This window comes from Brassica rapa, chromosome A02 (assembly GCF_000309985.2).
Source record: "Brassica rapa cultivar Chiifu-401-42 chromosome A02, CAAS_Brap_v3.01, whole genome shotgun sequence".
Taxonomy (NCBI): Eukaryota; Viridiplantae; Streptophyta; class Magnoliopsida; order Brassicales; family Brassicaceae; genus Brassica; species Brassica rapa.
Window position 1 is genome coordinate 20661949 of NC_024796.2, and position 12496 is coordinate 20674444.

General features: G+C 33.7%; 3 protein-coding genes and 1 long non-coding RNA gene across 4 annotated transcripts; 1 reads left to right on the forward strand and 3 right to left on the reverse strand.

Annotated features, from left to right (window-relative positions):
• Nucleotides 1-435: 435 nt before the first annotated feature.
• Nucleotides 436-2337, reverse strand: LOC103848804. Its single transcript, XR_004455257.1, has 2 exons — nt 2174-2337; nt 436-2079 (listed from the first exon to the last, which is right to left on the reverse strand). It is a non-coding gene; the product is annotated as an uncharacterized LOC103848804 (long non-coding RNA).
• A 2224-nt stretch (nt 2338-4561) lies between these two features.
• Nucleotides 4562-6213, forward strand: LOC103848805 (structure-specific endonuclease subunit slx1). The gene is made up of 3 exons (XM_033284740.1): nt 4562-5528; nt 5610-5716; nt 5796-6213. Exons 1-3 carry the CDS (start codon nt 5305-5307, stop codon nt 5972-5974), a joined length of 510 nt encoding a protein of 169 aa, XP_033140631.1. The 5' UTR covers nt 4562-5304; the 3' UTR covers nt 5975-6213.
• Nucleotides 6214-10252: 4039 nt separating this feature from the next.
• LOC117131989 lies at nt 10253-10615 on the reverse strand. Its single transcript, XM_033285262.1, has one exon. It carries the CDS (start codon nt 10613-10615, stop codon nt 10253-10255), a length of 363 nt encoding a protein of 120 aa, XP_033141153.1.
• A 529-nt stretch (nt 10616-11144) lies between these two features.
• Nucleotides 11145-11507, reverse strand: LOC117131990. Its single transcript, XM_033285263.1, has one exon. The coding sequence runs from the start codon at nt 11505-11507 to the stop codon at nt 11145-11147; it is 363 nt and encodes a 120-aa protein (XP_033141154.1).
• Between the last annotated feature and the right edge of the window lie 989 nt (nt 11508-12496).

The following is a 12496-nucleotide window of genomic DNA, read 5'->3' on the forward strand; positions in this document are numbered from 1 at the left end:
GGTGAATAGGGCAAAACCAATTTTCAAAAAAAAAAAGAGGTTAGTTTTGTGTTTGACTTTAAGTTGTAGGTCAATTCTGCAAAAAGCCCAAAAAAAAAAAAAAATAGATGTTTCCCTTTTTCGAGCTTTTAGTTTCAATTTCGTCGAGAGAGAAAAGAAGCAGAGATGGTGTGTGCAATCATATTTAATAAAAACCACACGTGTCTTTCCTATAATAAAGCTCATGATTATTGTTTGTGCAGTGTATTCATATAGACCACGATAATGTGAAGACAAGACAGTTCAAGTTCAAACCTAGGAGACACTTTAATACTAAACGGACATAGCCCACCTTATGTGAAGCTTGCAGCATGATATTATGCAAATAAAAAGAAATAACTAATTCTTCATTTTAAGAATCATTTGGTGCCCAAAGTGGAGCGATGTTAGCTCAAGTTTTTTTTTTTTTTTTTTTTTTTTTTTTGGTAAAATAATTTTATAGAAATATAAAGTTGTTAGCTCAAGTTCAAGAATGAAGTGGAGTAGAACACATGAACTTGAAAATCCCACCAATAAAAATCTCCATACCTAAGTCTAGAGGTGTGCCTACAGTGTATTGAAAAAGGCATTCGCTTCAGGCCTCCGATTAACATAATTTTTTAAAGTCCCAAAATTTAAAATAATTTATAGTCTAGTGGTTTAGACTTATTTAAGAAAAAAAACATTTCTACGAAAATTAATTAACTTACTTTCTGAATTCATGTATTTTTTTTCTATATGACATAATATAACATATTTACATTATAAACTTATTCTTTTACAGTATTAAACTTGTGTATTTGATGAAAATAATATATCATATTAGAAAATTGTTTTCATTGCGGTTGTAAATAAATTTATTTTTAAAACTTGCCTTAGGTCCTTAAAACTCTTCGCACGGTACTGCCTAAGTCCCTCATGAGTCTTCCAATATAAGAGATGTATTGGTGCCGGCATCCCCGCTTACATAAGTCACGACTTCAGAGATGAAGTGGTGTTAACGTACCTTTTTTTGAAGGTGGTTGAGGGACTCGTACATAAGTTGATTACACACCAATGAGTCAAAATTATATTCATTCATTCATCTCTATAACACTATATTATGACCTATAACTATAGTTTTAGTGATAAAAAAAAAGAATCTTTTTAAATCACTTACAATAGTTAGGCATATATTTATATCTGCACAAACTCAAACATTTTACAGAGATGTGTGCGTGTGTATGTGCCCATAAGGAAGATATACATACATGCTTTTCTGGAGCAAGAGAAATGTCCAGTCTGGAGTTTCCTTGCGCAATTGATTCTAAATCTTTTCCCACATAATGTCGGCAATGAATCCATATCATCCTCACTTTTGTTAATCCCCAATGTTAAGTAAGAAAATTATAACATATTTATACATTTTCATTACTAAAATGTATCAGTACCTTTGGTTCCTCTCCCAAAGATCAACCCTAGCCTTAAGTCTGCTATATTCCATTGACCTGTTCGTTTGTTTATGCACAATCAATTATCAGTTTGTAAGCCAGTTTTGTATTAAGATATTGTACATAAATATATGTTTGACAGAGCTTTGGAGACATTAAACATATATTGTGGGAATATGGAGCCTTTACCTGATTCATCTCGTAGCGTTTTAGAAACATGGAAAACAATACTTTACCTGATTCATCTTGTTCATGTAAACGTAAGCCTTTTTTCAATGGAGATCATCTATAAAAGTAACAAAGCAGTAGGCAAAATATAGAAGAATATAGAAGAATTAGAACGTAAACAAAACAAAAAGTTTTAATTTCTAGTTCTACGTTTTCTTGTTGTTTATACGATTTGCTACCAAAGTATCTTAAACCCGTAAACAACAATAGTGGTAATAAAGTGAAATTAGAAAAGAAGCTCAATAATATGCATCAAATACAACGCATATAAGATAAGCTGAAGACCGTTTCAGAGATTACCATAGAGGTCTCCACTGAGTCCACAGTTGGACTTAAAACGTGGAATCTGAACCGGTCAGCATTGATAGGGATCCATATGTGGTGAAGATGGAAGAGGACAGATCTGTGCCAGAAACAAATGTTACACGCAGATCAGCAACTCGATAGATCTCTTTGGGCTTCGTAAGAAGTAAATTTCAGAGAAAAAAAAATCATACATGTTCGTCGAGGATGAGGATGTGCAGCTCCAATTGAAGATAGAAGATAAACTGAGAGCGTATGTGAAGATCAATCCTGCTATTAAGCCTCTCCAATTTATAAGGGTTGAAGTGAATTTTCGGTTTCATTGTATCCGAAGGGAAACAGATAGTTGTTTTAGATTGTAAATAGCTTTAATGAAAAAATATGTATTCCGTTGGTTGAAAGGATTAGAAGCAAGATCAACACTTGGACTTGTAGGTTCCTATCATATGCAGGAAGACTTCAACTGATTAAGTCAGTTTTGATGAGTATTGAGAATTTCTGGGCCGCTGTTTTCAGAATTCCCAGTAAATGTTTGAAGGAGGTGGAGCAACTATGTTTTGCATTCCTCTGGACAGGACCAGCTCTTAAGTCTACAGGGCCAAAAGTCGCATGGAAAGAGGTCTGCAATTTAAAAAATGAAGGTGGTTTGGGTATAAGAGACCTAAAGGAAGTTAATATGGTCTATGGTTTGAAGTAAATATGGAGAATGGTATCAGGGGAATCGTTATGGGGAGATGGATAAAGGCTAATTTACTTAAAGGAAAAAGTTTTTTGCAAGTGAAAGTCAAAACTCAAGCAGGATCTTGGATGTGGAGAAAGATATTAAAACTGAGAGAGGTGGCACAGAATTTCTATAAGAAGGAAGTTGGGAATGGTCGGCACATCTCTTACTGGTACGATAACTGGTCAGCCAAAGGAGTGTTGATTGATCATTTGGGTGAGAGGGGTATTACTGATATGGGGATAAGTAGAGATGCTACTGTAGAGGAAGTTGTGCTTAGTACAAGGCGAAGAAGACGACATCGCACTCTGGAGCTTAACAACATAGAAGCTGAGTTATTGGTAATAAAGGAGAAAATGAGAAGTGATGTTGAGGATGTAGCTTTGTGGAAGAGAAAGTCTGGTTTTAAATCAACATTCTCGACGCAGGAAACGTGGATGCTTACACGAGAAACTAAGCCTATTTGTAATTGGGCAAAGGGTATTTGGTTCTCCCAAGCTACTCCCAAATTTGTTTTTGTGACCTGGCTTGCAATGGTGGACAGACTATCTAGTATGGATAGAGTACTTAGGTGGAATCAGGGGGTTGATGAAACATGTGTGCTTTGTAAGAGTGTTGTCGAAACAATGAATCATCTCTTCTATGAATGTTCTTATGCTAGTCAGGTTTGGGAACATCTTACAAAAGGGATTCTACGAAGTTCTTATACGAATATCTGGTCTGAGATTGTGATATTGAAGAATAAGAACTTTGAAAACCTAATCATAAAACTTGTTTGACGAATAAAAATGGCACACTTTCCCCTACTAAAACATAAAACATAAAACATAAAACATTAGACTTTTTTTTCAAAATGGGCCATATAACTAAACATTGGCCGAATGGCTTTATACCTGACTTGGACTTTTTTTCTGGAAATTAAACCGAAATCTTATACCGAATTGAAAACATATCGATCTGAAAACCAAACCAAGCTCGGAAATGAAGGTGGGACCCACAAATAAAAAACATGCTGATGTGGATGCCTTTAGGAACGAGCAAAAACTCTCATATTATAATATACTTTATAAACTTACAACAGCAATCAAGAGATCTATAACACTTAGATGAATATTCTAAACCATATTTTGACTTTGAGAGTATCACCAAGATCAAAGGACCTTCTTGTTCGGTCGAGCGTATCGACAGCTTAAAAATCTATTGTTTTCGTTACACTTTCTTGCATCTAAGCTTATGTTATCAATTAGTTGGTATCCGACACGAAACGTTCTTGGAGTTATTTTCAACCATGCCTTTGAAACAACATGTTGCGGATATGACAGAGTTTCCGAAAGCATTATTGGCTATCATGGGACTCGATATTCGTACAGTCTTGTGTCACTACAGAGCGAATATTTAGAGTTAGGAAATAAATTATATATCGACTCCATGTCCGTTTGCGAATACGGTTTCTTATCGTTTCTTGTATTCATCTTTAGAATCATCAATTTCCTTAACATCGCTTTCATTATATCGTTTATCTCAGTCCGGTTTTCCGGCTTCTATAGATATTAAAGACTTATTCTTGGGTTCACTCCCTAAAGTGAACCTCTAGGTTCACCAACCAATATGATTTTGTTATTTCATATTCAATATCTTTTTTAAAGAGAAATAAAATATTGTCAAGTTATATTATGTTTTTTAAATAAAAAGTTAAAAAGAAAAAGAAAAGGAAAAAATAGTAGTAGTTACAAAAAAAATATATATATTTTTTTAAATATATTTTTTACGTCGTCAATAGAACACTAAACTCTAAATCATAAACCATAAACCCTTGGATAAATCATAAAATCTAAATAAAAAACACTAAACACTAAAACACTCAAGGGTTTAAGGTTTAGGATTTAGAGTTTAGGGTTTAGTGTTTTAGTGTTTAGTGTTTTCGATCTAGAGTCTAGGGTTTATCTAAGGGTTTAGGGTTATTGTGTTCCAGATAAGGGTAAAAATAGTTTTTCAAAAAAGAAAAAATTTCTAATTACTATTATTTTTTATATTTATTTTTTTTTATTTTCAAAACATAATATAACTTGACAATATTTTATTTCTTTTACTATAAAATATCGAATATGAAATAATTAGAACCCAAGAATAACTCTAAATTAAATCATTATAAAACTAGTTTCTGAGTACTTCGAATTTTATTTTCGTTTTGTTATTAAGTCAGTAGATCTAGATCGGCCGCTCGATTTAGACTTACCGCAATTCCAGCACAGGGGCCATGTATAGATTTTGGTTTACATACTCGTTTATCTTTCGAAAATCTTTTTTTTCAATACATACTTCGTTTGTTGCTCTGCATTTTCGTGCATTTCTGTTATTCGACCAAAACAACCTTTGACCTCTGTTTGGAGACCAAGAAAATTATAAGGAGACTTCTTTAGCGACTTTTTCTTTTTGACACTTTGGGTTTGATTTTATCTTTTGGCCCATTTTGACGAGAAAGGTGAGCCCACAACAAAATACAACGGAACAGAACGTGATATGCAGATTCCGATCTTTTTCTTTGCTTTTAATCTTTAGTATTCACGAAATCATGATGGACAATCATAATTTCAAACCGAGGTTATGATGAGATTGATATCGGGGACGTTCCCGTCCGTCAAGCCTCGCGATCACAACCCTATCTCTAAATCGAAAACGTTGAAAACCCAATTCCCGATTTCTTCATCCACTTCTTCCCAACAAAACTCCAAGGTTTCAAACCCCAAATCATGGTCCGTCTATCTCATTCTCTCGACCAAGGAACCCATCAAAACCTATGTCGGCATCACCACCGATTTCGCACGCCGGTTCCTCATCTTTTCTTCTCCTTTGTAATTGAATCTAATTTTTTTTTCTAGAGGCAAAATGCTTGTTCTTGTTTGTTGCAGATTAAAGCAGCACAATGGTGAAATCAAAGGAGGTGCAAAAGCTTCAAGTGCAGGAAGACCTTGGCTCTGCGCCTGCATCATCACTGGATTCACTTGTCTAAGCAAAGGTATTCTTACTTTTCTTCATCTATAACAATCTAAACATTGCCTTATGAATGATGAGCCTCTCTTGTCTGAAATATCCAGCTTCCTCGTTTGAATCGAAATGGAAGATCTTCACCAGAAAGTTACCGAGGAGAAAGAAAGGCGAGGAGATGAGTCAGAGTGAAGCTTTGTTGCAACACCGGAGGAGAGCATTGGATAAAGTCCACGACTCACTAGAATGCAGTCACCTCCAAACTGACTGGAAAATTGCGACCAGGTAAAACACAACTAACTTATGTTGGGACTTCAGAAAGAGTAGTAGAACCCCATGAGATCTTGTCGCTTTTGAGGAACGCACTATTCCAATGTATTGGTACACAAAACGTAAAAGCAAATGTATTAAAGATTTGATTTGGTTTTTGTCGGCAGTATGTATATAAATAAAATAATCAGCTTTAAGTTTTAAGATTGTAAAATTTTAAGTTAAAAAATAATAATTGTGAACTTTAAATTGGTGTTTGGATATTGTGGCTATGCTAAAGACATCTCCAACCATGACACTAAGATTGATGTTAAAATTACACTAAATTGGGTGTTTTGGTGTCATACTTTTTTTTGTTATCTCAAACCGTAACACCAAATAATATTACACCAAAAATAATATTATATATTATTTGAAGTTTTTTATTTTAATAATTTTTTATATTTTTATTATTTGTAATTGATAAATAATTATATTTATAACCCTTAGCTACTATGTTTGTTAAATTTTTGTAATTTTATATTTATAAATTTTATTTATATTTTTCAGTTTAACAATATTATAAATTTTATGTATTTATTTAATATAAAGTATTATATTAAAAATTAAACCTATTAATTATGAAAAGCACATAAAATAATATATTTATTTTATGTTTTTAAGTGTTTATTTTTAATTTAATATGCATTTAATCTTATCCAGCTTATATTATTATTTTCTATATTTATAAAATAATAATTAAATTTTATATCATTCAAAATAAAATATAAAAGTTCTATGTTTTTTTTTATTTTTTACAATATGAAATAAATGATATTAATCATTTAGTAATTTCCTACATGAAAATAGTAGAAAAATATTTTAATTATTTAAAATTAATTTAAAAATATGAATACTATAATATATTTATGTTTAGTTACAAATTTGAACAAATTAATAATAAAAATTAAACTATATTATTAAATGAAACATAATAAAATATGTATATTAAATATTTTGTGTGTGTTACTATAAATATACTTAGTTATTGGATGGGACGTACGCAGTTAAGTCAGGATATTGGATAGCCAGGAACATTCTCAACAGGGATATATTGGACAACGAGGTAGAATCGAGTATTATAAAGTTCCAAGCATTTGCTTGGAAGAGACAAACTCCATTGAAACTAAAACATTTTATCTAGCACACAATCTCTGGACAATTAACAGTAACAATAGGTTTGGAATTTGAGTTTTAACCCGCGGGTCCCGCTCTGTTTGATCCGTGTCACAAGGCAGGTGTGGGTGCAGTTGTGATTATTTTAAACGGGGCAGGTGCAAGTACCCACCAACTCGCAAATTTTTTTTTTTTGAATGCGTTTTTAAAAAAAAGAGTTTATATTTTTAGAAAATAGGGGAATTTTTAAAAATAATAATTAAAATTTTTTAAAATATAGAAAAATTTAATTATAAATATATTATTTATAGTATTTTTTAGAAAAAAATAAATTAAATAATTATTTAAAATAAATATAACTCGTGGGTTCTGCGAGTTACCCGCAGAATTAAGCGGGGCAGGTGCGGATATAAATATATTTGTTCGTGGGTTGTGCGGATCAGATTTTTTGACAGTAAAAATTATTTGAAACCTGCGGGTTAGCGGCTCAGCATGACGGGTTTGACCCGCAATCCAGCCCTAAGTAACAAGCAAACTAGCACATCGTCATATGCGATGCGACAACATTGCCCTAGATGCGAAGCAGATGACAAAACTATAAATCATGTCATTTTTGAGTGTCCCCCAGTTTTACAGACATGGGCACATGCAGCAATCTCAACTCCACCATTGATATTCCCCTGCGCGAGCCACTACACGAACATAGACTATTTTTTTTTGAGGAAAAACGATATAGAAGACCTTGAGCTGAAGATCCATATTTTTGGATTATATTGTATGTTTGGAAAACCAAAAATAATAAATTATTCAGAAGAATAAATAGAGACCTATTGGAAACTGTCCAATATGCTAAGTCACATTGTCATGCTTGGTTTAGAAGTAAACAGCAAACATGAAGAACCCGAAGTTACACAAAACTCACAACAAATAACAATTTCTGACAGATACATGATAGATGTGGATCATGGAAACATGATGCATTCTTCAGTGGTTATGGATGGACATGAATAAATTTTACAAGAGTAACTTAGCTATTGGGAGCACGAAACCAGGGGCGAAAAATCTCATCCCCTCACACGGAACTCGAAGCCTTCTTGGCGCAGCACAAGGAATAAAGAAGAGGTTCGTTTAGACTAGGAATACCCGAACGTCAACTGAGCTTTGAGTTTCGTTTTTTCGAAGAGAATAACGGAAACTCAAAGAGAAAAGATGAACTTGAAAGTTCTTCAGATTAATATTAAAAGCGTGATCTTTCCTCACGTTACAAGATTGTATATATACAAGAACCAAATCTCAACTCCTAATAAGATAATCTCTATAATATTATTTGAGAAATCAGTTTCTTATGTGTCGCTTTCACGTTAATTCTCACGATAGTTGATTACACTGATATCCTTAATAAATTAACTTACACTTAAAATACTATTATTTATTATTTTATTTAGTTTCCTTTTAAAAAAGTTCTGAAAATATACACATATAATAAAGTTAAAAAAATAATTGAAAAACGAAAATATATGTATATATAATATGATTTCATAGTATTTTGTGGAGATACTATTTATATATATATATACAATAAATATATAAATGTTTAATGTAAAATAGAAAAAATGATAAAAATAAACAGATTTTAAAAATTATAATTATATAAAAAAATTTATAATAGACTTAAAATGTTCTTTTAAATTTTTAAGTAAACAAAAGAGGTTTTATCTTTAAAAAAAATTCAAAAAAAAAAATCAAAATAATATCTTTAAAAAAATTAAATATATTTTTTTATTTTGGATAAGGTTTCCGGAATCTTATGCCCGGCTCTAATGACATCCTAAAGATAATGATGAAAACCACCTAACTAATAAAACCCAACTAAAAGATAATGATGTTTCCCTCCACGTACGAAGAGTAGTGGCGCGAACCATAGATGAATGCAAGAGTACGCTGCATCACTTCTCATGGGAAACGGAGTGTATACTTAGTGCTGGGAATATGAATCATTATCCGCGGGCCTCGCCCTATTTGATCCGCTGCGGGGCGGGTGCGGGTCGAGTGATTTGAAAAATTTGGTTCGCGGGTGCGGGTTGAGTGATTTTTATGCGGAGCGGGTGCGGATCAGCCAAAATTCAGTGCGGGTATCCGCCAATCCGCAAAAACTAAAAAAAAAGATTTTTTTTTAAATATTATTTTTAAATGGAATTTTTTTTAAAAATAATTTAATTTTAATTATAAATAGATTAATATTTATTATTTTTAATAAAAAATATTTAAAATATTAAATTTTATTGTTATTTTTAATATAAAATATTTAAATATTAAATTTTATTGTTATTTTTAATAAAAAATATTTAAATTAATAATTTTTAATATTATTAATATTATCCGCGGGTCTAGCGGATCATCCGCGGGTTTAAGCGGGGCGGGTGCGGATTTCATATTTTCTTCTTGCGGGTCAAGCAGGTCAAATTTTTTGAGTAAAAAAAGTCAGTTTACCCGCGGGTTGGCGGGTCAGCGGGGCGGGTTTGACCCGCAACCCAGCTCTACTTCAGCTACCGACGTATCAGGTTTTTGGCAACCGTACCGACGTATCAGGTTTTTCGCAACCGTTTGATATCAAAAATGGAATATGTATCTATACTATTAAAAGGGAAGGAGTCCCAAAAATCTATTTATGAAAGGTTGTTGGACTTATTCACTAGACTTAACTATTTTTTTGGTCTCACCCTATATTTCTCTAACTATACATTAATCAATTACCTTATATTTCTCTAACTATAAAATAACCAGTGCTTTTATTTAATACTCAACTTACTATAATACACCAAAGATTTATACTTCAATATTATTAATTCAGAATCATTGATATATTTTACTCCTATTTTTTCTTGGAATATAAATTTTGTGCCATTAAACCTATTTTTTTTTGTCATCAGCATAAACAGACTCATACAGACTCTGTGAACCAAACTGGGAGATGGCGATCCATGTGAACGACGATAGACGGCTGCTTCCTGACACTACGTGCTAGGCTATCCACCTTTGTATTTTGCATTCTTGGCACATGGACAATCTCTGATCGGGAAAAACTCTCTTTCAGGACTTTAATATAATCTAAATAACTTGCAAAAGCTGGCTATTCTTCTGGTTACGAAACCATCTTCACCAATTGAGAACAATCCGTTGCAAATATAACCTGAAATTGTCGTAAGTTCCTCATACACTCCATTGCCCAAAGTAATGCTTCCATCTCTGCATGTAGAGGAGATAGACTAGCCCTAACATTCCTTGCTCCCATCAAACCCTCAAAGCCTTCTAAAGTACTAAACCACCCCTGGCCAGAGAAACCACTATCCTCTTTCCAGGACCCATCAGTGAAGCACCATCTTCCTTGGATTAACGGTACTGCCGAACCCTCTACATGTGGCCCTCTCTGTTCCTTCACTATCTGCGCCTCAGCCCATAGTGTGGACTCTGTTTCTGCCAGTTTAATCGTCTCCCTTGGATCCATATCAAGGTTACTAAAAACTTTATTATTCCTTCCTTTCCAGATATACCATAGAATCCATGCAAATTGAGAACCATATTCACTAGACTTAACTATTTTTTTGGTCTCACCCTATATTTCTCTAACTATACATTAATCAATTACCTTATATTTCTCTAACTATAAAATAACCAGTGCTCTTATTTAATACTCAACTTACTATAATACACCAAAGATTTATACTTCAATATTATTAATTCAGAATCATTGATATATTTTACTCCTATTTTTTCTTGGAATATAAATTTTGTGCCATTAAACCTATTTTTTTTTGTCATCAGCATAAACAGACTCATACAAACTCTGTGAACCAAACTGGGAGATGGCGATCCATGTGAACGACGATAGACGGCTGCTTCCTGACACTACGTGCTAGGCTATCCACCTTTGTATTTTGCGTTCTTGGCACATGGACAATCTCTGATCGGGAAAAACTCTCTTTCAGGACTTTAATATAATCTAAATAACTTGCAAAAGCTGGCTATTCTTCTGGTTACGAAACCATCTTCACCAATTGAGAACAATTCGTTGCAAATATAACCTGAAATTGTCGTAAGTTCCTCATACACTCCATTGCCCAAAGTAATGCTTCCATCTCTGCATGTAGAGGAGATAGACTAGCCCTAACATTCCTTGCTCCCATCAAACCCTCAAAGCCTTCTAAAGTACTAAACCACCCCTGGCCAGAGAAACCACTATCCTCTTTCCAGGACCCATCAGTGAAGCACCATCTTCCTTGGATTAACGGTACTGCCGAACCCTCTACATGTGGCCCTCTCTGTTCCTTCACTATCTGCGCCTCAGCCCATAGTGTGGACTCTGTTTCTGCCAGTTTAATCGTCTCCCTTGGATCCATATCAAGGTTACTAAAAACTTTATTATTCCTTCCTTTCCAGATATACCATAGAATCCATGCAAACTGATGATCATCTAGCTGCGGATAAATTCTCCAAAAAAGATGATCCATATTTGTAAAAAGAGATCCTGTTGGAAAGATAGCGGGATTTGATGATATCTTGGATAGCGCCCAAACCTGTAATGCTAGAGGACATTCAAAAAATACATGATTAACTGATTCTTCATCAGCGCCACATCGTGCACAACATATATCACCATTTAGCTCTCGCGCTTGCAAATTCTTCTTGACTACAATACATCCGGTCACCAGTTGCTATAAAAAATGTTTCATCTTCGGTAGGCATCGAATCTTCCAGCAAAACGACTTTAACGCATCAACTGTAGGTCCAAACATTACTGGTGGTTTATCTCTATCTGGGTAAACCCGCTCTACCTGATATCCTGATTTGACCGTATATTTCCCATTGTTTGTGAAATGCCAACCATCTCTATCAATCCTCTGAATTCTACTCAGAGGTATACTTTCGATAATTTTCACATCATGTGGGTCCACTAGATTCCGAATTGCCTGCATATTCCAATTTCGCGAATGAGGATCAATGAGAGCATCCACTGTAAGGACAGGATAAAAATTGTGTTGGTTTTTATTTGCTGGTCTCGGGCGAGTGGTTGGGAGCCAGGGGTCATTCCATACCGAAATGGATGATCCTGATCCCACCCGTTGGATTAGTCCTTTGCTAACCAGAGATCTAGCAGATGTGATACTCCGCCAGGCATATGACGGAGAGTATGAACGGATCGGTTCCAGGGGTGATGCATTCCTGTAATACCGACTTTTGAAAACACGAGAGAATAAAGTATTCGGCTTCTCAATCAGACGCCATAACTGTTTTTAAAAATGAGAAATATAGCTAAATAGTAATTATTTAATGAGAAATATTTTAAAAAAAATATTTTTAAATAAACCATATATAAATACTTTTCCAC